The 25,009-nt window shown below is 46.8% G+C and overlaps 1 protein-coding gene across 1 annotated transcript in view; it reads right to left on the bottom strand.

Moving 5' to 3' along the window:
- RNPEPL1 (arginyl aminopeptidase like 1) overlaps positions 1-25,009 on the bottom strand; it is a 116,856-nt gene that overhangs the window by 58,713 nt on the left and 33,134 nt on the right. Inside the window, exons 5-6 of the mRNA XM_086944481.1 lie at positions 22,336-22,571; positions 17,969-18,082 (exon numbers count right to left, since the gene is read on the bottom strand). Coding sequence (XP_086800607.1) covers positions 17,969-18,082; positions 22,336-22,571 — 350 coding nt within the window. The remainder of the gene's footprint in view (positions 1-17,968; positions 18,083-22,335; positions 22,572-25,009) is intronic.

Here is a 25,009-nt window from a genome sequence, read left to right as displayed (position 1 = left end):
TACGGTGAGATCTTAGCACTTGCAAAGAAGGGAGGTTACAGGATAACTAAGGTAAACAGGGTTATGTCTCAGTGACATGTATGTAGTTTAGTAATGTTGATTAGAAAACTAATATCAATCAAGTGTGGTCGTTCTTCTTAACCATCTTTTCCTGTAGTTTGTAGACCTACCCTTCAGTGGGCTCAGATCTTTAAACTAATGGCTGCATAATTCATTTGAGAGGATCAAAATTCATTTGAGAAGATGAAAAAACAAGTAATTATGGCCTCTCTGCTTTAGATGTATGGTTAATCTGGCTACTTTATTCAGGGTTTCCTGAAGCTTGTTAATCATTTGTTTGTGTTGGGTCTATGAAAAACACACTCCGGTTGCTGAAGAGTGAGGTGAGCGACCCCCTCCTCCCCCCACCCATGCGCGAGGCAAAATGGTGGCCCCCACTGTGTCCCAGCACACCTGCAGGGCAGGGCGCCCAGGGACGTCAGGGGTGATCTTTGTTGCCTGTGTTAACAACTTATGGGCGCCCCCTCTCTGCAAAGCTCCGCCGCACTCGACACACTTGATATGAAACAGGGTCCACGGATGCCCGACGCCATCATGGCCGATAATGAGGACTTCTCCTTCCCCTTGCTGAACTTTGGCTTACTCTACCCTTCCAGGACTGCGCCTACCCTTATGAGAACACCTGCAATTCTTTCGGACCATGGCTCCCCCACACCACCCCTCCCTGTACCCCCCTCCCCCACCACTCTTCTGACTATCCCTGAGCACACATGACCTCTATCCAGACAGCGGAGTCCGAACATTTTGTCCGACGCCCGGTGGAGATGCTCTATTCAGCTAATGAGGAGATCGGCCTGTTCAGCTAATGAGGAGATTGTCCTTGGCTCACCCCCTAACCATCACCTGCCCAGCCGGACCTTGGGCACAGTTTCTCCCATTCTCCCTGTCTCGCCCATCCACCCCCTCTACTGGCGAAAATCTCACCCAGCGTTTCAACCTCAAGATGTCACCTGAGAAGGAACGGTCCTGCTTTTTGAATGACTCTAAGCAGATCCATGGGAACTTTTACCGAACTACCTACCCCCTACCCCTCCCCGCTCTACTCCTCTCCACTTTCCTGCTACTGACCTATGCCCTCACCTGTCCTGGCCCTAGTCCCCACCCTGTTTAGCTGTGAATTTTCCCTCGTCATTTGAGATCTAGCTATTTTGTCTGATGCCCGATGGAGCTACCTGGTTTAGCTATAGGGGAGACAGGCCGGGATTCCCTCCTTGGACGTCACCTACCCGGTCGGTCTTTAGCCAGACTTCCTTTCGTCTCTCCTGTCATCTCATCCCGCATCCTCCCTCTATTTATGTCTCTCCTTCTCTCCTCTCTCTTTTTTTTTAGAATTTTTTTATTCATCAACATCAAGATTACAATTTCATTTTCATTATGTATTTCACCAAGATAAGAAAATCAGATAACATTCATTATAAAAAATTAATTCCTTAACAGGTTCATAAATTCATACTTTCATTTAGTAAGTTCTATCCATACTAGTTCTTGCAAACTCAACGTAAAACAAATTATTAATTATCTTACTGTATGCTTACAGCTCCCCCAACTTTTGCTTCCATGCTATTATTGGAGCCCATATTCGTCTCGCAGCTTCTCTTCTTACCCTTCCCTTTTTTCATATAGAGCCTGTTCCAGGGTAAAGATCGCCAACAGCCTAGAAACCCATTGATGTAATGTCGGTGGTCTGGGATCTTTCCATAGCGATGCTATACATAATCTACTTAATACCATGGCTATATACAAAAACTCATAGTGAGGTACTACCAAGCCATCCTTAGCTACTCCTAAAATCATTACTTTATCCGACAGTGCTATATTCATTCCCAATGAGTTATTAAAAAATTGTTCCAATTCTTGTTTAAAGCTATCTAAAACAGGACATGAAGCAAACATATGAATCGTATCAGCTTGGGTAGATTGACATCTTGGACAGGTTATACCGCTTATTCCACCCCACTGTTCCACCCTGTGGGGGGTATGATACAGTTCAAACAATGTTTTATATTGCTGGGTTTGCAAATTTGTTGTTCTCAGCACCGTATTTGACATTTTTAACGATTTCTCAGCCTCATTCCCTGTAAGCCCCAGTTTAGTTCCCCATTTCTCAAGCATTTTTTCAGAGTCATCCTCCTTGTATTTACATATTTCGCCATACAGCTGCGATATGGAACACCCTGTTTCATTTCTTAAATCTACCATCAGGTCTACCTTTTGCATATCAGCATCCCCGCCCCTCTTTCTTAATAGGACTGACCTAATTTGTAAATATTTATAAAAATCTCTATGCCTTAAATTATAAAGCCGTTGCGCGTTTTCATATGTGATGATTACCCCTGCCGGCCCTACAAGGTCTCCTACAGTTTTTACCCCTTGCCTGTCCCAATCTTTCATTATGGAATCATGGAATATTCCTGGGAGCGATGGGTTCCCATATAGCGGTGTATAATAGTTCATTCTACCCAATTTTAACTTCTTGTTAATGGTAGACCATATAGTTATTGCAGCCCCCAGGGTCTTAAAGCGTACCTTCTTGTAATAGCTTTTCTCATCATATTTGAGCAACCATCTATCCGAATCCTTAACCAAAAGCTCGTATACATCCGGAATCATATCCCTCCCTCTCCATTTATCCGTTATATCTCCCCCCAGCATCCCTCATATATTGTAAAACTGTTGCCCAATAATAGGCTTTGAAATCGGGAAGCATCAACCCACCACGTTCTCGGGGCAGCGACAGAAATTTTTGGCTGCGACGTGTTCTTCCTCCTGCCCATATAAACCTGTTTGTAACCCCTTCTAGCTCCCTGAACCATTTATTATCAAATAACAGGGGAATGGACCTGAAAAGATAAAGCACTTTAGGCAAAAAAGACATTTTTATCAGGTTGCATCGGCCGATTGTAGTCAAATGTAGATTGTTTAATCGATTAAAATCAGTTTTAGCCTTACGTATTATAGGTTCTAAATTTTTCCCCACTACTGTCGAAATATCAGAGGTGATTGAAACCCCTAAATACACCGCTGTCTCGGTGACTCTTTGATCTGCCAGCGTTATTTTTTGATTTATTACAACTTGTGTTTTATCTACGTTTAGCTTATAACCTGATAATTTTCCGTATATAGCTGCCTCTGCTTCTATTGCCAGTAATGCCATTTCTGGATCACAGGATGTGACCGCCAGATCGTCCGCATACCCCAGAATTTTTCTTTCATGTCCGTTCAAAACAATTGGCCGTATGTCTATATTCTGTTCTATTCTCCTTATAAATGCATCTATATATAGCGCGAAGAGAAGTGGAGAGCAAGGACATCCTTGTCTGGTTCCCCGCCCAATCATTATCGCATTGCTCATTTCACCCATAATTCTAAGTTTTATTCTTGGATTGACATATAATGCCCTGACAGCCTTTATAAAGCCGCTCCCAAGGTTTACCTTCTCTAATACTGCCCAGAGGAATCCCCACGAGACCCTATCAAATGCTTTTTCTGCATCTAATAATATTAATGACATAGGGTCTCGTGAGGCTGCCGTTCCATCAAACAGGGTTACAACTCTCCTGATATGTTCTGTAGTGCCTCTCCCAGGGATGAACCCATGCTGTCTGGGGGATACTATCTTGCCTATTACCTTCCCTAATCTATTTGCCATGATTTTCGAATAGATTTTCGCATCGCTATTCATTAAACTTATTGGTCTATATGACCCAGGATTAGTTGGTGGTTTATTTTTTTTAATAAACACTATCATAGTTGCTTCGCCTCAAGACTCTGGGGGAGGGATACCTTTTTGAATATTAATTATTAAATTATAAAAATCCTCTTCTATTTCAGGCAAAAGATTTTATAAAATTCTAATGGGATAGAATCGGGACCAACAGCTTTCCCTGCTGGAAGATCCAAAATTGCTTTATGCATTTCCCCTCGACTAAACATCATTTCCAAAGCCCCTTTGTCAGCAGCCTCCAGTTGTTCTAAATTAGCTCCTTCCAGAAATTCCTTTATCTCATACTTCTCGCCCCCTTGATCAGGATTATAAAGTATTTGATAAAATTCTTGAAACCTGGCACATATATCCCTTGGTGCTGTCACCATACTGCCATCTTGAAGCATTACCTCTGCGATATCACCCTTTGTAACCGCCTGTCTTGTTCGCGAGGCTAATATGCGGCCGATCTGTTCGCTGTATTCATACTGTTCCTTCCTCCAAACCAGGTATTTCCCTGCTGCTTTAGATGCAAATATCTCCCCCACAGCTGCTTTAGCCACTGCTAATCTCTGTGATATTACAATAGTGTCTTGTTTAGACCTTATAGCTACAACTAGTTCTTCCTCAATATTTGCCACCGTTCTTATTCTCCCTGCCATCTCCTCCCTTTCTGCCTTATTTCGTCTGACTGAATAACTGAGTGTCTCCCCCCTTATGCCTGCTTTCATTGTATCCCAAACTATAGCTGGGGAAGCTGTTCCTCTATTAACCTCAAAAAATTCTTTCAGCCATCCTCTCATAGATTCAATATACTTGGCATCTTGTAATAGTGCCCTCTCGAATGTCCAATTTGAGCTTTGATTATTTTGTGGTGAAATTACGATGTCCAAAATCAGTGGATTATGATCCGACATAACTCGGGGAAGCTTACTCACTTTGCCCATAGTTGCTATTGTAGGGGATAACAAAAAATAATCCAGTCTTGCTAATATTTTGTGGGGTGCGGAAAAATACGTGCTACCCCCCCCCGACCTTATGCTGTTGTTCCCAAATATCTATTAAGCCATTATCTTCCATTAGCCTTATCAAAGCCGTATGACTTCTCTTTTTCCTCCCCCCGAAATTTTTCGGATCATGCTTCCATAAACCATTCAGACCGTTAATGTTAAGATCTCCACATACCACCAGGGGTTGGGGCCAGTTAGCCAATTGTGTATTCATCAAATTAAGCATTTCTGGATCATCAACTGTCGGGGCGTACACTGTACATAGAGTAAAATGAAATCCCTTCACCTGGCATTCCATCAACACCCAACGCCCATATGAATCTGCGTTTTGCCTTTTAACGTTCACCATACCTTGCCGTGCTAATACCGCCACCCCTCTTGTTCTCGTCCCTTGTGTTGTGTAAGCAAGCAATTGCAAACCTAACTGCCCCAATAATCCCTTCTGGGACACCTCTATATGGGTCTCCTGTAGACAAAGCATATCAACATGGATTGTTTTTAAATATTCCCTCAGCTCCCTTCGCTTCCTTCCGTCATTCAGTCCACATATATTCAATGTGCCTATCCGCATTGATATTCTTGTTTTATCCTCAATTCAGCATACAGTTTTTCTACAGCTCTCTCATCTTTTAAAAAATGATCCTCCCCTTGTTCTATCTTGTCTTGATGTGATGTTTTTTTTGTTTTTCCCCCCCCTTTCCCCTTCCTCCCCCCACCTGTTAGAGCAAGCAGGCCGCTGGCCTCTGTGATGGAGTCTGGCTATCGACTCCTCTTTGCCGACCTTTATAATTAAATTAAATCACCTGGATTAGTTACTTCACTTTGATTTCTCCTTCAGAACCCCTTTAACCAGATCCCCCCGTGAAAATAACATTGGTCTTGGCATTTCATTCCATTTATCCATATAGCCCGTATATTATCCCCAAACAAAATTTGCACTTCTTGTCCTCTCTCAATCAGATACTATCTCTTGTATACGTTTAACAAGGCTAAGCCCCTCTTAGACCAACTTATCTCTTGCTAAGCAAGCGTGTTAATTAATGAAAACGTCACCGCTGAGATCTTCAAAGTTGGTCTCTGGCTTCACTGCTAGTTTCACCACTGGTTCTAATCATATCCATATATTCTTTTGCTTGGATTTCAGAAAAAAAGACCTTAGTGGAATTCTTGTGGATTATCTTTAGTTTTGCCGGGTTCATTAAATAGGCCTGCAGGCCCATCTTATGGCATGGATCCAGTAATTCTCTCAGTCTCCACCTTCTTTCGACTGTACTGTGACAGTAATCTGGGGTTGAGAAGAAGGATTGATTCTCAAATGTACGTTTAGCGTTGGGGCGAGCTTTTGCATACACCTCTTCCCTCAGCAAAAAGTTGCCGAAATATACTAATATGGCTCTTGGTCTTGGTGCCCCCTCAGTATGGAGGGCCCTTTCTTTTTTAAAGTTAGTGGGAACCTGTGCACTCTTTGCACTTCCCTGTCCCAATCCCAATGGCTCAGTTCCGGGAAGGCTCCTTTGAACATTCTCAGGGCATACGCCCTAATATCCCCGCCTTCGGCCCCTTCTTCTATACCCAGGATTCTAAGATTGTTTCGTCTTTGACGATTCTCTAGATCCTCCAGCTTCCACTGGGCATCCACCATCTGTTTTTCATATCCCATCAATCTAGTCGAGTCTTTGGCTTGTTGATCCTCCATCATCCTCGTATTTGTGGCTGTGCATATCTTTGCTATCTTCTTTATAGCTCCTTGCAGGTGTTTAGTTGCTAAGCGTTTTTTTTTTCCCTCGGCTTTTGTAGCATCCTGCAATTGTTTGATTGAGTTTAGTATTAGCTGTAGAGTGGGTTCCACTGCCTGTGCCTGTCTATGTGCCCCCCCCAGCTTTAGGATCCTCTTTCTCAATCTCGATTTCATTGTAAATCTGCTGTGTATCTGAGTAGTCCCAATTTAAAGCTGCTTCTGTTTCAGTGCTTGCCACACTTATCCGTCTACGGCTGCTGCCTGATTTCTCTTGTGACTGTGTACTTCTTTGACGCCGAGACAGCCTTTTTTTCCTTGGCTCTTGACTTGGCTCTTGACTTTTCCCTTTTGGTGAGGATCCGCTTCCCCCTTCCAAACTTAGAGACAAGCTTGAGTCGGTATTAATCCCGCCATTTTCCTCCAAGCCTGAGCATGTCTCCTCAGATGCATCTGACCCATCTGTTACGGAGAAAAATTTATCCACTGGATCTATGTTATCCTCTAGCCCACTCTGGCCACTATTTGCAGTTATTTTCTGTATCAATATTTCAGTTTGTTGTGCTAGGGTAGTTATTGTCTCTGGAGTCTCTATGATTGTGTGCCTGCTTATTGCCGTTGTTGTCTCTTCATTAGGTTGTGTATTTTCCTCTATACTGTCTATAATGTCATTGAGATCCATAATGTTACTCCATTGTGTCTCTGCTAGAGGGGTGCCAGGTAGCTCAGAGGTATTGGTAGTGCTCTCTTTGGCTGTGTTAGCTATGTTCGAAGGGGTGAAGTATCCTGTTATACCCTTTGATTGACCTGATAGCTGTGTAGCATTTGTTGCAGCTTGCTTCCTGGTTCTCGCTTTGCTACTGGAAGCTGCCCCTTCCTCATTCATAGCTTGTGAGTCCTTGTCTCCCCCTTTATTTTTCGCAGCTTGCCCTGAAGCTTGTTTCTCAGCCCCTTCAGGTACTTTTGCTTTCCCACCTCGAACAGTTTTTGGAGCCATTTTGACCCCTTTGAAAGCTGCAACCACCTCTGATACCTCTGCCTCTGTTGCCAAGATTAAGTAATACTGTTTCTGCCGGTCTTTCTGCCGTTTTAAGCCTGGCAGGCTCCAATTCAGGCTCAGATTCAGGCACCAACTTTGTATGTAGCTTCCTGCTGCACTCGCTAAGCCCCCAGCTCTGCCTGTTCGAGTGGTGAATACTGACACGTTTCTCTCACCCCCTCTGGCCCCAAGCACCGCTTCTATCTTACCAGATACACCAGCTTTGCAATCTTTTGAGGCGGCGACACAAAAATCAGAGCAGCAGCGTATCCGTGTGTACCTTGTTTTCCTCTGCAGCTGCCGGTTACACCACGCCCGCTGTCTTCGTCTCGACTGCTTGCTTTGGCGACTCTGTCGCGTTCCAGCAGATGCTCGACTCCTCTGAGCTCCGCTATCCCTCCTACGTTGCAGGCAGCTGCCTTTCCCGAAATCTTCTCGCACTCCGCTGGCTCCGCAGACTCCGCCGATTCTGCCTCCTCCGCTATGCCGCCGGGAACGCCATGAAGATTGCACCACAGCTACTCCGCCGATTCCGCCTCCTCCTCCGCTATGCCGCCGGGAGCGCCGTGAAGGTTGCGCCTCAGCTACTGCCGTCACCGCTGTTGCCAAAGCTGTCACTACAGCAGCGATCGACTCCAGCGCATTGCCACTCTCCATTCAGGTATTGCAGGTATTGCTGGAAAAGCGTCTTTGCTTTGCTTCGCTAGAAATCAGCGTGTATCTTCTGCCTTCTGTTATCTAATCCATTTTCCTCAAAATGAGCAGGTCAGCATCGGAGCGTTCTTCTCTAGCCGACTAGCCAGACGCCATCTTGCTCCCTGTGAGATCTCACACACCCTTTCAGATATTTTTAACTGCTGACGTCTGATTCCTGGTCCTCTCTCAATGTATTGAGACTGAACTATTTTGTCTAATGCCCGATGGAGCTACCTGGTTTAGCTCTAGGGGAGATGGGCCGTGGATTCCCTCCTTGGTCGTCACCTACCCAGTCGGCCTTTAGACAGACTTCATTTCGTCTCTCCTTGTTGTCTCTTCCCCTATCCCCCCCTTCTCACCTTCTCTGTCCCCACCCCTCTACGCTCCATTATTTTGCCCTCCATGTTCTTTAAATGTTTCCCACTGAGACCTAGCTATTTGGCCAAAGCCCGGTGGAGCTAACTGATAGCTGTTGGACCCGGCCCATTAGGCAGGTTCACCCCTAGACTTTTTGCGTTTTCCTAGCCTAATTATGGAACCTGGTATTGGTAATTTTAGGCCTCTGCGCACTTTTTCACTGTGGTACAGTGTAAAGTGCTTGAGCTCTCTGTGGATGAATGGTGAGTGACCTGCCCTCCCATAGGAATGAATGGGGAATATGTATGCCCATGGTAGTTCCTGATGCGTGGGGAGTGCAGGGGCGAGTTTGGTATGAGAGAACTCGTGAGAATGAATGCCGCAAAATGATGTATGCGACATGGCTGTGTCTAGTCTAGAAGTCCTACTTTTGGAAGTTGGCATATTTGTGCAAGTTGGTGCTAGCGTGTGATTGGCTGGTGAGCCTGGCCCAGAGTGCATGGGCCTGCTTGTGGATTGACTGTCTGGTCTGAGGATGACAGGGGCTGGAGAGCCCAGGAGGTTGTCTGAAGTCAGCCCATGGATGAAAGGCAGCATCTGCTGCCAGGGAAGTGGGAGGAGATGGCACCTGATAGTGAAGGGCTGTTCCTGTGTAACTACAAAGCTGGCTCCACCTCCCGCTGGGCGACTGACACCTCTGTCCCTGATACTGAAGGGGACTTCCCTCTAAACCAGTCCAGCTGGTTCTCACACTGCCTGCTTCAAAGGACTTCAAAGAACTTCAAAGGTTTTGCACTATATAAAAAGGGGTTGTATCCCCTTCCAAAATGTTCTTGTTTTCAACTTGAATCTGCCAGGGGCTGCTGCTGCTTGAGCTCAGGGGAATCCCTGGCTCTGCCCAGCCCCTGGGCACCTGATGGACTTTCCTGGACTCCTGGGGGACCCCTCTGCCTTGCTGGGCTGATGGGGGGGACTTTGCTTTGCCCCTGAGACTCTCTGGGACCTTTGTGCAGCATGGTGGAGCTGCACTCCTGGAAGGACCTTGGTACTTTGTGTCTAGCGCTTTGGGAGCGCTTTATTGCCCCCTAGCGCTTTAGAGCGCTTTATTTTGATTATGGCGCTGAGGAGCGCTTTGCCCGCCTTGGCGAGTGCCCACCTCGCTTATTCTTGACTTTTTATCCAACTTCGGCTGCCCACGCCGGTATTGCCGATATTTTAAAATGCCTCCCCGCCTGCCTGCCTAAAGGAGAAGGGCCGCTGCGCTGCCCGCAGCGACCCGGAAGTGGATGGCCGGCCGGCCAATCCCAGCGCGGCCGGCCGGAAGTCCCGCCCCCGCAGCCCGAGAGGAGAGAAGCTGCCCGGGGGAGAGAAGAGGACGTACTGCGGCGGGTCGGCCGGGCTCCCGTGAGCTGAGGGAGCCCGGCGGCATCTGAAGAGGAGGCCGGCGAGAGGAGAAGCGGCCGAGAACGGCGGACAGGCCGGCGGGGCTCCGTGGTGGAAGAGGAGCCCCGCGCTGGCCAGAAGAAGAGCCGCAGTCCGGAGGAGCCGCCCCGAGGCCCGGTGAGTCTGGGCTGGGGCCGGGCGGAGTGGGGCAGAGCAGGGGAGGGGCGCCGGGACACGTTGTCGGTGTCCGCCCCTCCCCCGCAGTAGCGCGAGCTCGCGCTCGAGAGAGAGAAGCCGCGAAGGCTTCAAGGGCGGCCCCAGATGACAGCGGGCCGCCCCAACGTTGTGCAGAGAGCCAGAAGGAAGCCATGAAGGCTTCATGGGCGGCCCCGGTTGGCAGTGGGTCGCCCCAACGTGCACAGAGCCCGGAGAGGCTCCTCCCCCCATTTTATTGCATTTAGAGCCCTGAGAGGCTCTGGGGGGCATTTGGTGAAGTAAATGGAGAGTCAGGGCGGCCCCGGATGGCAGTGGGTCGCCCCAACGCTGAGAGAGCCTGTGTGGCTCAGAGGGGCAATATGTGTTTTTAAGAGCCTGTGTGGCTCCAACGTTTGACCAGTGTTGGCCAGAGCCTGTGTGGCTCCAACGTGCGCAGTATTGGCTTCAGAGCCTGTGTGGCTTAGCTGGCGCCGTTTTGTTGATTCTTCAGGTGCCCAGCACTTTGTGGGCACCTGCCACGTTTAGGCCTTTCTGTGATGTACACAGTTGCCCAGCACTTTGTGGGCAACTGCCACGTTTAGGCTTTTGTACTTTGGACTGGCGCTGCATGGCAGCGCGCCCTGACTTTGGACCCAGGGCATCCTTGCCCCAACAAGGCCAGTTGGCCTAGGGACTGCCACAGGTAGTGGCTTATGTAGTGTTGGCGCAATGTGATTTCTATGTTTTTAAATAGTAATTGCCTACTGTGTGTTTTTGCGCTATTGATTTATTAGGCACCTCTGAATGTTTATGCATTATGTGTCTTCCTTTCCATGCGCTGCACCTCTGAATGTTTAGTCATCATGTGTCTTCTTGCGCTGCACCCCTGAATGTATTTTATTGCATCATGTGCCCTATTCTTAACACCTCTGAATGTGTTACTGCATCATGTGTCTTCCTTTCCATGCGCTGCACCTCTGAATGTTTAGTCATCATGTGTCTTCTTGCGCTGCACCCCTGAATGTATTTTATTGCATCATGTGCTCTATTCTTAACACCTCTGAATGTTTAGTCATCATGTGTTTCTCCTTATTACTCCTCTGAATGTGTTCATGCATCATGGGTAAGGTGTTCTGGTTTATGCCCCTAAATGTGGTTATTCTTAGGTGGTTGTCTTTTCTACTCCTCTGAATGTAGGTTTATTGCATCATGAGTAATGTATTCTTTCTTAGACCCCTAATGCTGTGTGATACTTAGGTGGTTTTTCTTTCTTAGTACAGGTGGTCCTAGTAAGGTCCTGGTTCCTGTTACCAGTGGTTACTGGTTGTTATCTTTGTGATTACCATTTTATGTTTTATTATTTCTTATTCTAGAAGTGCTATATCTGACTATGACAGTGGCCCTTGTGGCCCTGTCTTGTGTACATAATCCCTGTGAATATTGCCCGTGCCAGTTGGCACCATGTATATGTGTGATTTTATCTGATGTGTTTTTACAATACAAAAGTTATTTTTATAATAACCTTGTGTGGAGTCTCTCTTGTGGTGTGCCTAGTATGTTGTTGCTGTTGTGCGCTGGCGCAAATGCTTTACACATTGCCTCCGAGTTTAGCCTTACTGCTTGTGCCAAGCTACCAAGGGGGTGAGCAGAGGTTATCTTGGCGTGTGACTTCCTTGCCCTGACTAGAATGGTGGTTTCTGCCTGGCTTTGGCTTCAGCCTTAGCCTACCAGAAATAGCCAGTTCTAACATTGTTGGTCAGCGGTGCGGATTTTGGACTTGTGTTTGCGCAGTGCCATAGCAACAACTGGCTACATTACAAAACTCTGCAATTGTTTTTTTCAGATAGTCACATGTTTGGGATTATTGTTTTTGATTTTTTTCCTCAAGAGTGTCATTTTCAAATGTGTTTCTGCGCTTTATGTTTAGTGGCAGATGAGAGAAAGTGACAGGGCGGGACGCCATTAGAGGGGGGAGGTTCCCATAGATTAGGAATCCCTTGCTGGGTCCCGTGTCCAATCCCAAATCCTGTCCCTGTGTGGGTAGATGGAAGAGAGGGAGTGTGAGGAGAAATGACTAGCTCAGGAGGGTGGTTGTTCCCTGAGTGTAGTGTGTGTGTCTGGATTCCCCAGTGTGGTAGGATCCAGTGGTGGCAGCTTTAATGTGTCCAGTGTGTTAATTCCCATTCCCCGCTCCCAGAGTTTGGTACCTGTGTCACGTGTGGTCAGGTTGAGTGATCAGGGGTGGTAGTAACTGCCTTACCAGTCCGAGGGGGGGGTTTGTGCGAATGAGTGATGTGCTGAACTGGAGGAGTTGGTGTGAGTTTTCTTTTTGTTAAAAAGCTTGCATGAGAGGTGTACCTCTGGTGGTGTGCAGGAGGTCCTGCAGAGGCACTGGACAAGAAGGTGGATGTCTGGCGGTGTGCTAGATGTCTTGCAGAGGCATTAGGGAGTGGTTCCAAAAGGAGTGGCTTGTGTATCTGATGATCCTGTAAAGGGGAAGAGGTTCATGTGTAACCCAGCTAGGTCCCAGTAGTATGGTAGGGGTGTAGGGGCTCACGCCCTGTCTCAGTGGAGGCGGAGTGAGTGTGGGACGGTGTGTCCCACGTTGGCCTGAAACCCTATCTCAGGGCCTGGAGGGTTCCTTAAGGGAGCGCCAGGTCAGGGGCCTAAGCTGTACATAGGTCATTTGAGGAGGATCTTCCTGTGTCTAGAGGACGGGGAGTGTCTGTAACCAGAACTCCGGCGGTCCTAGTGTTGGGCAGTACCGCTCCTAAGTGGAGGGTGCAGAAGTCCTGGCTCACTGAGCATTTGACCGTCTAGAGTGCTTGACCATTTGTGGGGCCTCGGGAGGTCGTTCCCCGAGGAGGGGGGAAAGCCAGGTTGGGGTGTGGCCTGACCTGGAAGGAGTACTGGAGGAAAGTGTGTCGCTGATACGCCGCTGGCGTGTGCTCTGTCTAGCCTGAGACATACTGGAACTGGAAGGGGGTGCAGAGGGACGGTGTCCTTACTTCTGACCCCGGTGTAACCTGAGGGTTTAGATCTTAGGTTGGGAGATTAGGAAACTTCTAGGTCAAGAGGAATCTCTACCAAAGTGGATCAGCTGAAGAGACTGAGGGGGCTGCCCTTGCTGTGTGTTCTGGGGCTCACCTGCAGTTTGTTGTTTTCACTAAGGTAGAGGAAAGGGGACTTTGCTGTGTGCTGTGTCCCCCCACCTGCTTGAAGAGGGACTGTGCTGTGTGCTTTGTACCTCAGAAGTGAAATAGTTTCCAGGTGGTAGACCAGTGATGGAGTGAGGTCCTGATCTGGTAGGAGAATTGTGTTCTGGTGAAGTGCTTTTCTGTGAGGGTGCGGAAACCCAGAAGTAGAGGTAGGGTGGGGCATTCTTGCCCGTGACCTCTGGTCAGCCTGAGGGTATGGTCCCTAGGTTGTTGGATCAGTGGTAGTTGTAGCTACACTGAGAGAGAGAGTGGAGAATGGCTATTGTGTGCCAGGGGTTACTACCCCCCACTCTGTGGATTAGTTAGGACCTGTGATTTGGATGGCCTATGGCCTGGTCTTGGCTGTGGATGACTAGTGTGTACCAGTGGGGTACCCTAGTTGAGTCAGAGAGTTATTATTTGGAGGAAACCATGTAGGTTCAGAGTGGCGAAAAACTGGACGGTGTCCCTGCTGTGCGAGGCCGTGTCCGTGGTTTTGTCGCCCAAAGCAGTGAAGCCCATCAGTGGTGTGATTGGTCTACCCTGCGTTTTGGCTGGAAGGGGGTTGTGTTGGACCCGGCCCATTAGGCAGGTTCACCCCTAGACTTTTTGCGTTTTCCTAGCCTAATTATGGAACCTGGTATTGGTGATTTTAGGCCTCTGCGCACTTTTTCACTGTGGTACAGTGTAAAGTGCTTGAGCTCTCTGTGGATGAATGGTGAGTGACCTGCCCTCCCATAGGAATGAATGGGGAATATGTATGCCCATGGTAGTTCCTGATGCGTGGGGAGTGCAGGGGCGAGTTTGGTATGAGAGAACTCGTGAGAATGAATGCCGCAAAATGATGTATGCGACATGGCTGTGTCTAGTCTAGAAGTCCTACTTTTGGAAGTTGGCATATTTGTGCAAGTTGGTGCTAGCGTGTGATTGGCTGGTGAGCCTGGCCCAGAGTGCATGGGCCTGCTTGTGGATTGACTGTCTGGTCTGAGGATGACAGGGGCTGGAGAGCCCAGGAGGTTGTCTGAAGTCAGCCCATGGATGAAAGGCAGCATCTGCTGCCAGGGAAGTGGGAGGAGATGGCACCTGATAGTGAAGGGCTGTTCCTGTGTAACTACAAAGCTGGCTCCACCTCCCGCTGGGCGACTGACACCTCTGTCCCTGATACTGAAGGGGACTTCCCTCTAAACCAGTCCAGCTGGTTCTCACACTGCCTGCTTCAAAGGACTTCAAAGAACTTCAAAGGTTTTGCACTATATAAAAAGGGGTTGTATCCCCTTCCAAAATGTTCTTGTTTTCAACTTGAATCTGCCAGGGGCTGCTGCTGCTTGAGCTCAGGGGAATCCCTGGCTCTGCCCAGCCCCTGGGCACCTGATGGACTTTCCTGGACTCCTGGGGGACCCCTCTGCCTTGCTGGGCTGATGGGGGGGACTTTGCTTTGCCCCTGAGACTCTCTGGGACCTTTGTGCAGCATGGTGGAGCTGCACTCCTGGAAGGACCTTGGTACTTTGTGTCTAGCGCTTTGGGAGCGCTTTATTGCCCCCTAGCGCTTTAGAGCGCTTTATTTTGATTATGGCGCTGAGGAGCGCTTTGCCCGCCTTGGCGAGTGCCCACCTCGCTTATTCTTGACTTTTTATCCAACTTCGGCTGCCCACGCCGGTATTGCCGATATTTTAAAATGCCTCCCCGCCTGCCTGCCTAAAGGAGAAGGGCCGCTGCGCTGCCCGCAGCGACCCGGAAGTGGATGGCCGGCCGGCCAATCCCAGCGCGGCCGGCCGGAAGTCCCGCCCCCGCAGCCCGAGAGGAGAGAAGCTGCCCGGGGGAGAGAAGAGGACGTACTGCGGCGGGTCGGCCGGGCTCCCGTGAGCTGAGGGAGCCCGGCGGCATCTGAAGAGGAGGCCGGCGAGAGGAGAAGCGGCCGAGAACGGCGGAGCGGGCCGGCGGGGCTCCGTGGTGGAAGAGGAGCCCCGCGCTGGCCAGAAGAAGAGCCGCAGTCCGGAGGAGCCGCCCCGAGGCCCGGTGAGTCTGGGCTGGGGCCGGGCGGAGTGGGGCAGAGCAGGGGAGGGGCGCCGGGACACGTTGTCGGTGTCCGCCCCTCCCCCGCAGTAGCGCGAGCTCGCGCTCGAGAGAGAGAAGCCGCGAAGGCTTCAAGGGCGGCCCCAGATGACAGCGGGCCGCCCCAACGTTGTGCAGAGAGCCAGAAGGAAGCCATGAAGGCTTCATGGGCGGCCCCGGTTGGCAGTGGGTCGCCCCAACGTGCACAGAGCCCGGAGAGGCTCCCCGCCCCATTTTATTGCATTTAGAGCCCTGAGAGGCTCTGGGGGGCATTTGGTGAAGTAAATGGAGAGTCAAGGCGGCCCCGGATGGCAGTGGGTCGCCCCAACGCTGAGAGAGCCTGTGTGGCTCAGAGGGGCAATATGTGTTTTTAAGAGCCTGTGTGGCTCCAACGTTTGACCAGTGTTGGCCAGAGCCTGTGTGGCTCCAACGTGCGCAGTATTGGCTTCAGAGCCTGTGTGGCTTAGCTGGCGCCGTTTTGTTGATTCTTCAGGTGCCCAGCACTTTGTGGGCACCTGCCACGTTTAGGCCTTTCTGTGATGTACACAGTTGCCCAGCACTTTGTGGGCAACTGCCACGTTTAGGCTTTTGTACTTTGGACTGGCGCTGCATGGCAGCGCGCCCTGACTTTGGACCCAGGGCATCCTTGCCCCAACAAGGCCAGTTGGCCTAGGGACTGCCACAGGTAGTGGCTTATGTAGTGTTGGCGCAATGTGATTTCTATGTTTTTAAATAGTAATTGCCTACTGTGTGTTTTTGCGCTATTGATTTATTAGGCACCTCTGAATGTTTATGCATTATGTGTCTTCCTTTCCATGCGCTGCACCTCTGAATGTTTAGTCATCATGTGTCTTCTTGCGCTGCACCCCTGAATGTATTTTATTGCATCATGTGCCCTATTCTTAACACCTCTGAATGTGTTACTGCATCATGTGTCTTCCTTTCCATGCGCTGCACCTCTGAATGTTTAGTCATCATGTGTCTTCTTGCGCTGCACCCCTGAATGTATTTTATTGCATCATGTGCTCTATTCTTAACACCTCTGAATGTTTAGTCATCATGTGTTTCTCTTTATTACTCCTCTGAATGTAGGTTATTGCATCATGGGTAATGTGTCCTTTTCCTAGACCCCTAAATGCTGAGTGATACTTAGGTGGTTGTCTTTTCTACTCCTCTGAATGTAGGTTATTGCATCATGGGTAATGTGTCCTTTTCCTAGACCCCTAAATGCTGAGTGATACTTAGGTGGTTGTCTTTTCTACTCCTCTGAATGTAGGTTTATTGCATCATGAGTAATGTATTCTTTCTTAGACCCCTAATGCTGTGTGATACTTAGGTGGTTCTTCTTTCTTAGTACAGGTGGTCCTAGTAAGGTCCTGGTTCCTGTTACCAGTGGTTACTGGTTGTTATCTTTGTGATTACCATTTTATGTTTTATTATTTCTTATTCTAGAAGTGCTATATCTGACTATGACAGTGGCCCTTGTGGCCCTGTCTTGTGTACATAATCCCTGTGAATATTGCCCGTGCCAGTTGGCACCATGTATATGTGTGATTTTATCTGATGTGTTTTTACAATACAAAAGTTATTTTTATAATAACCTTGTGTGGAGTCTCTCTTGTGGTGTGCCTAGTATGTTGTTGCTGTTGTGCGCTGGCGCAAATGCTTTACACATTGCCTCCGAGTTTAGCCTTACTGCTTGTGCCAAGCTACCAAGGGGGTGAGCAGAGGTTATCTTGGCGTGTGACTTCCTTGCCCTGACTAGAATGGTGGTTTCTGCCTGGCTTTGGCTTCAGCCTTAGCCTACCAGAAATATGGATTCCCTCCTTGGTCGTCACCTACCCAGTCGGCCTTTAGACAGACTTCATTTCGTCTCTCCTTGTTGTCTCTTCCCCTATCCCCCCCTTCTCACCTTCTCTGTCCCCACCCCTCTACGCTCCATTATTTTGCCCTCCATGTTCTTTAAATGTTTCCCACTGAGACCTAGCTATTTGGCCAAAGCCCGGTGGAGCTAACTGATAGCTATAGAGGAGATGGGTTTGGGACTTTCCCCTTGACAGTCACCTACCCAGCCGGACTTTGGGCAGACTTTCCTTCGTCTTTCTACCGTATCTCCCTCCCACCCCTTTACCCTTACCCCCTTCCCCTCTACATTTCACTTATCTCGTTCTCTATGCTCCTGTAATTGTTTGTCTAACAACTGATGTAAATTGTAACCTATGTAATCTTGTAATTTTGTGGAACCTCATGTAAAGTGCTCCGATACCTCCGGGTCTAGCCAGCGCTATATAAAAAAACTCTTAAAATAAATAAATAAAATACATAAAAAGTACTTTTGTGTCGAGACCGTGGGTTATACATTCTCAGAGAGATGAGGGAGGTGGCACTTTGGCTCAACGCCTGCTAAACCTGGGGCTGGAAATTAGGGATAACAAAGACATTTCTCTGAATACCACCCAAGACGCTGTCCACGTTGGCATACAAGCATACAAGAATGGGGAGAATAGAGGTTCCATGTTGAGATTTGAGGAGAGAACACACCTGGCTCAAGCTTGACTTGGAGTTTGCTGACGGGGGTGTCATCTCCAAGGAGCTTCATTTGGCGGTGCAGAGCATCAAGGCGAAAAGCGGTCTCCAGGCAGGTGAAGGAGGCACCTATAGTGGAAAGAGGAAAGATTAAATACTGCTTTGAAGGTACAGCAAAGACTCCATTTTTTACACAGCAAAGCAAGCAAAGCACAGCAACAGCGAATACTACTCCCTTCTGCACATCTATATTCTGATGGTCGCCCGGTCAATGCATACAATAGTTTGCACATGCAGCAACTCAAGAAGTGAACGTGAGGTTTCTTACCCGACAAATGCAATTGTTCAAGGTAAATAAACAGGAATTTTAACTCACAATGCAGGAACTAGGAGTATATGAACGTGCGCCCACTCCAAACGTGCAGTGAAAAATAGCTCTCACTTAACACATGCTGTGACTTGGGCTATACTGAAAGGCCCTCACTCCATACTCGCATTGATTTGCACTACACTCACAGCCTTTCATCCCACACATACTAAGACTCAGGGGTAAACCGATAGGCTCTCCCCCCATATAGGGAGTCACTAATGATATAATTGTGCTCTCATCCCATGCAAGTAGTAACCGAGTATACTGGTAGATTCTCTAAATACAAATGCAGTGACCGGAGGTGCACTGAGAAACTCTCAACACACACATGCAGAGATTCGCGGTATTGTGATTTACTCTCTCACTTCTCATATGGCTGGGGCTATTCTCCTGGGAACTCAACCACACACATTGAGGGGTGTATGACCATAAGCTCACGCCCAGTTAGTGCAGTGACCTGGGTACACAGAGGTTCTCACTCCATATACGTAGAGACTAAGGGTATCTAGTCTGTCTTACATTGAGCATGAAGTGGCCTTTGGTATACTGATGGGGTCTCACCTCACACAAACAGTTACTTAGAGTTAGACTAACAGACTGTAAACAAACATGCAGTTATCCCGTTTATATGAATTCCATTATCCTCAAATGCATGAACCTGAAATATACTGATATGCTCTCATAGCACACATAGTACTGGACTGGACAGAAGTTCAATGTATGTGGTACTTCATACCATGGAGGAGACATTGATGTTCCGTTTGTGGAAGGGTACCGTGTTACCTGTGAAAGTTCCATGGCTGGAAGAGTGCCACCGTATTTACTGAATTGAGAATTTGTGTCGTCACAAGGCCACAAAGCGCTAGAGTTTCCATAATGTTCCAGGGTGCCCTTTCGAGGTGTGTGGTTGTAAGAATGTTGGATGTAGTATGCTGTGTAAGGGATACTTTGGGTGGTGTGTGAGATGCAAAGAAAGCTTCAAAGATGGTGCGGAGTAGATTGTTGCACATAAAGTGTGAGAATAAACATATTCATGCATACCTACTTAACAAATGAAGTAGACATTTGCATCATGAGCTTATGTAGAAGGGAAGAACTGGGTGTTCAGTTCTCTAGAGGAGTTTCAGGAGATTGCCTATTTTTTCTTATTCATGCAGGCATCAAGTTACAGACTGTGGTTATCTGCCTGGATAATGAGCTTCAGTCAGTTTATAAACTTATAAACAGCAGGATGGTTAAAAGAGTCTCTTTGAGGATAGGAGTGGAGTTTCCGTTGAAGCAGGAGTGGTCCAGTCCCATGGATTGCTAGATGATCAACCCACGTTGCTTCAAAAGCGAAGCATCTGGCCACAGACAGACTATGTAACGATATGACTTCTGGTGGTATGCAAACACACTGCATAGACTGAGCAGCTGTGCGAGAGTAGGATTCTGAATTCTCTGAAGGACTGACAACAGTGCTCCACGTTATGTGTGGTTGGCATAGTGAAGATGTTCAAGTACAATGGCAATGGTGTTTTGAATATTTTCAAAGAAGCCACAGCATGGGAAGATTCGCCTCGTTATCATATAGCTTTGTTTGGAGACTGACTGCTTAATGTGTATGCAAGAGGCTGGCTAGACATCAATCACCCTTAAGTTACAGCGTTATTTGAATTGGACAGTGGCGACCCTAGTTAAAGGTGATCCTCATCCCATTTGCCTCATGTTAGAATCTTAATCTCATTTTTTAAATTAATTTTTTAACATACAATGTCAAGAATCTTAATTTTTGAAATATTTCATTCTTTCATCTGATATGGTTTATACAAAGCTGGACAGTCCATTATAATTTGAGCATACCATTCTTTATTTCCTACAAGCAGTCAACCACTGGATTCATATCCACTGCTCCATTTGAATCAAGTGTGGTTTTAATATCAATCTATGCGGCTTTCAGTGCCGCTTCACTTCCGCAGCCAGGACGGAATCCCTTTCACTAGGCCGAGACCAGGTCATTTTCTTCAACAAATGCAAACACTTGACTGAAAACAGATTTCCAATGAGCTTGTGTAGGAATGTATATAGTGACCACGTTTTAGCTTATGATGCTGCTGCGCCACAGGCATTCATGGTATTAGCGAAGTCTTAAAAAAATTAAGGCATTAAAGAGTAGCTAGGGCAACAGACTTCCTACCCACAAATGAAAAGGAAGTGAGAAGATGGATCAAGCCCAGTGACCTGACACTAGGTAAGTTCATTGGAAGAAAAATACAGAGCCAACCTAATGGAGAAAAACTGCACAGCTTTTTCAAAATGGGCAAAATACTTGTGTTCTAACAAACCCTATCTATTCATTGATTCAGCGTATATCGATAAGCTCTGGGCTCTCATCCTGCACATGCTGTGACTGGAGGTGTACTAAGGAGCTCTTACAGTGTATGTTGACTTATTCTGAAAGTGCTTTTTCATTCATACTGAAGAAGGAACTCAGGAAAGGATGATTAGACATTACTAGCTTTGGTGCAGTCGCACAGACTCCAACACTGAGTGACACTATAGCGTGCTGTATTGAGGGGTCACAGAAGGAAGAGGCGGTCAACCAAAAGATGGATGTAAATTACTGCAGTCTGGGTACTACGAGAAGAAACAAATCAAGAGAATGTAGCACAGCAATCAGAAAAGCAGCCATCCTTCTAACACTCTGGATAACCAACTGTTCAGCAGTCTTTCTGAATCCCTCCACAATGGATGGCTTATTTTTCCTAACTTCATATGTGAGAAGGTTTGGATTCTTCCTCTTGTGGTAGAATGAGGCCAGGCAGTTTTTTACAGTTTCTTGATGATCTGCAACTTGATTCAAGCTGAGTTTGCAAGAAAGCATGATCAACAGCACAGGGGAATTCTGGCTTCCCAACTAATGCGCACAACAATGGCAGTCATCCCACTACAATTGCATCAAGGTGTTGCTTCCCATATTTATAAAATGTACGTCTTATATTATTAATAACCTATGTTATATAGTTATATGCATTGAGGCATGTATTTTAATTCATTGTAGTTATGTATGTGGGATATTGGGGTAGAATGTTGAGGGGTAGTAGAAACAGATTTTGGTTAGCGTCAGAGAAACTGATGGATGTTCCGGGCTACTGTTATTTACTTACGGAATAAATAAATACTCTACTTTACCTTCAATTTGTGTCATGTATCCATACTGAACAGGAGGTCCTGGGCTTCAAAGGCATCCATCAGGCTTCTGGCTGGCATCACAGGCAGGCCATCAAGTCTACCTAAGATCATCACAGTTTACACCAATTCATGAATCTCTGAAGGAACAGGCCAGGTCAGTTCATCAGGGCTCTCAAGTCCCTGCTCTTCCACTCTTTCCTGACTGGAGCAGTCTGGATGTTCCTTGTGATGTCAGGAGGGTACAAGACACCAGGAGCCAATCAGCTGTCCTGCCTCAGCAGCAGCTACTACAGGTCCCACTTCCTTGAATGAAACTATAGCTGTATGAGAAGGTGCAGGAAGATTTAGTAATTAAAGTCAGGATTAGATCTTCCTGCTCGAATAGGTGTACACATAAAATCTTGCAGGCTACCTCGCTAAGGAAACACCTTTACACCTTTCCTGGGTGCCAGTAATGGACAGTACAATTCAAGTCACTGCATGGTGCACCTAATTCTTCACAATACTGTGCCAGTCTTTCCTACCAAGAAATTTATGGCCTGATTTTAATTTCAGAAGAAAGGGAAAATCCTCTATTATCTGAAACTAAAAGATAAATCCAGTAACTGTATGTTGTGTAAACCCCCATTATTATGACAAGGACCAGCTATGGGCAATATAGATGGGACTCAAACAGTGTATGGGTGTTCAAGCAGAGGAATATAGATCAGTTCCCACAGCATATGAGAAGCACTCAACCTGAGCATTGAATTAAATCAAAAGCTCCGGCTCCAATCATAGATCACCTTAATTCACCCAGAAAATAGAAAGCTGATGCTGCCACCACATACAGTCAACTTACCGTACGTCTCAGTGGTGATCCGCCGCTGTGCATAGGTGGCCAGACCCTCACTCAGCCACATCTCCTCCCATGTGGCATTGGTGACCGCATTGCCAAACCAACTGTGAGCGATCTCGTGAATAACGTCAATAATGAGGAACTCGTCGCTCTCCAGGATTGAGGAAATGATGAATGTCAGGCAGGGGTTCTCCATGGCAACAATGGGGAAAGATGGGGGTAGGAAGACGATGTCATACCTAAGGGGCAGCGGCAGAGGGACAGCAAATGATTAGATGTATTTTTCACAAATGTAAGATGTACAACATAAGCTTCAGAGAAGATAGTTAAATTACTTAACTACAATATTTCAGCAAACCTAGTGATCTAGTAAGAAGCTCACATAAGTCATCTTTGTTAAAATGTTTTGGTGTCACAGGAGACAACACTGGGTATTTTTGGATCAGACGTGTTTAAAGTTAAAGATATGAAATTGTTATTGAAGTACCAGTATTCTGAAAACGATAAAGGGATTTTAAACTTCAGTGGCTGTGAAGGATTCTTAAGAAAAAGGAGATGAGATTCTGGTTTGTTAGGCATCCGACTGCCTGACCCATTGCATGTTGGCCATTCTGGAGGTGGCCTACTTGATTCAGAAGGAGGCGGTAACAGAGCATGTTCGTGTTCTGTGGTTTGACATTCCCTTTAAGAGATTCTCACCGAGTCTATATTGAGATGGATGAAAGTCAGCACATTTGTAATTTGGAGGAGAAAGAAGACGTGACAGAGTTACCTTGAATGTCTTATGTTACAGTCAATGACAACTTTCAGAATCTAAACACCTTGGTAAACTTGGGTGGTAATGAAAAGCTGGCAGCCAAGAGTAGGAATGCTCAGTCGGCCCCAGAACAATTTGGAAAACAACCTGAACAGCCTCTTTAGATCAACACAAACTTACAAAGAAAAAACAAAACTCTTGGGCTCTGCCTCAGACTTTTCCACATTCATAATTTGAATTGTCCAAATGAGTCTGACCCTGAAATCTCCACTTCAGAACCCCCCCAAAACTGGAACCTAGAAAGGTTTTACACCTCTTCTAACCAGTGGGAACACTTTGGATTGAATTGTATGAATCAGACATTTAGTTGTCTCATGTTGCCTGGTCTGGGCACAAAGAAGGGGACATGCTGGACCACTGGGGCCAGTGAGCTATACATCAGCTGGGTATCGAAGAGACTCTCAGGAGGTGGAATTCCTCTCGCCTAATGCCCAGGACATAGGGTTGGTGTCAAGAACCATAGGTTTGGATGTTTACTTTGTCTACAGAACAAGCAGCTCAACCCCTAGCAGATCAAAACATGTAGATTCTGGTTTACAGTACCACTGTATGTTTGTGGGAAAGAGGACGGTTTGCTGTTGCTGCAAGATATGCATCCATACGTATAAGATGTACATAATGGCATATGTAGTTTATTAATGCAAAGCCTTTACTGTAAGGATAAGTGGGCTAAAGAAATACAGTGAGCTGCAAGCTCAGCTGCATTCATGTAAAAAGGTTTGCTCAAGTTTACAAAATGTAATAATGCGTGGCTATTTATGATGCTTCCAGTATGCTCCTTTACTCTATGAAAATACATACAGAAGAATGGAATCAAGAATATATTTTTAAAGTAAGTAATGTAGCCAAAAAAGAATTCAGCTTTACAGCGGAAATGGTTAGCCCGTTTAACTAAACTACAAAGCACTTTTAAGGATAACTTTGCATAACGATTCTCTAAAGCATCATTTTAAAAGATGTGTTTGATGCACGCCAACATTAAAAAAAATAACATTGTAGAATCAATGTGATAGCAATATGTGCCATGTACAATTAGTATGGGCCCATTTCAAAGCCAAAAAAGTGCAACTGCAATTATATGACCCTGCATTGGTGCAAATTGATGACCTCCAGGAAATTACAAGAGAAGTAGCACTGGAAACCTGTGAGAGTGGAAGGCTTTAGTGAAGCGTATTTTTGAATTAGTAACTCTATACGGATATTGGTCCACGGAAACATCTGAGCACATTCACTGGTTAAAGCTATCATTCCTTTTTTTAATCAGGATAAATATAAAAAATATTTTCCCCCTTGGAGAAACTTCCTCTCCCACAGGGAAAAATGCTTTACTCTTCCCAGGTGTAATTGTTTTTTTACCTTTTCCAGGGTGGGAAGGAGTATCTATCTGGAGTGCAAATGTTGCTGGGCCTGAAACACCAGTGATAAGTGGCAGCACTCGCACAGAATACCGCCCAGTAACCTCCGACTTCTACACAATCCACTTAAATCTCCCACAATCCACTTAAATTCAGAGGGGAGTGAACGAGCTCACTTATATGGCAGTATATGTTTTCTTACGCAAGGCAGCACCAGGGATACACCTGGTGTACACTTGGGTGCAGAAGTATCTTTTCCTTGGCTGGGAACATCCGCAGTGGGTTGCAACTGGTTAAATTCCAATCAATCAATCACAGAATTTGTAGAGTGCACTACTTACCCGCGAGGATCTCAAGGCGCTGGGGAAAAGGGGGGGGGATGCCACTACTGATCTAACAACCAGGTCTTGAGTAGCCTACTGAAGGTCAGCAGGTCTTTGGTCTGTTGTAGGCTGAGTGGAAGGGTGTTCCAGGTCTTGCCGGCGAGGTGGGAGAAGGATATGCC

The sequence above is a fragment of the Lissotriton vulgaris genome, chromosome 11, assembly GCF_964263255.1.
Source record: "Lissotriton vulgaris chromosome 11, aLisVul1.2, whole genome shotgun sequence".
NCBI lineage: Eukaryota > Metazoa > Chordata > Amphibia > Caudata > Salamandridae > Lissotriton > Lissotriton vulgaris.
This window is presented reverse-complemented; position numbering and strand designations above follow the sequence as displayed.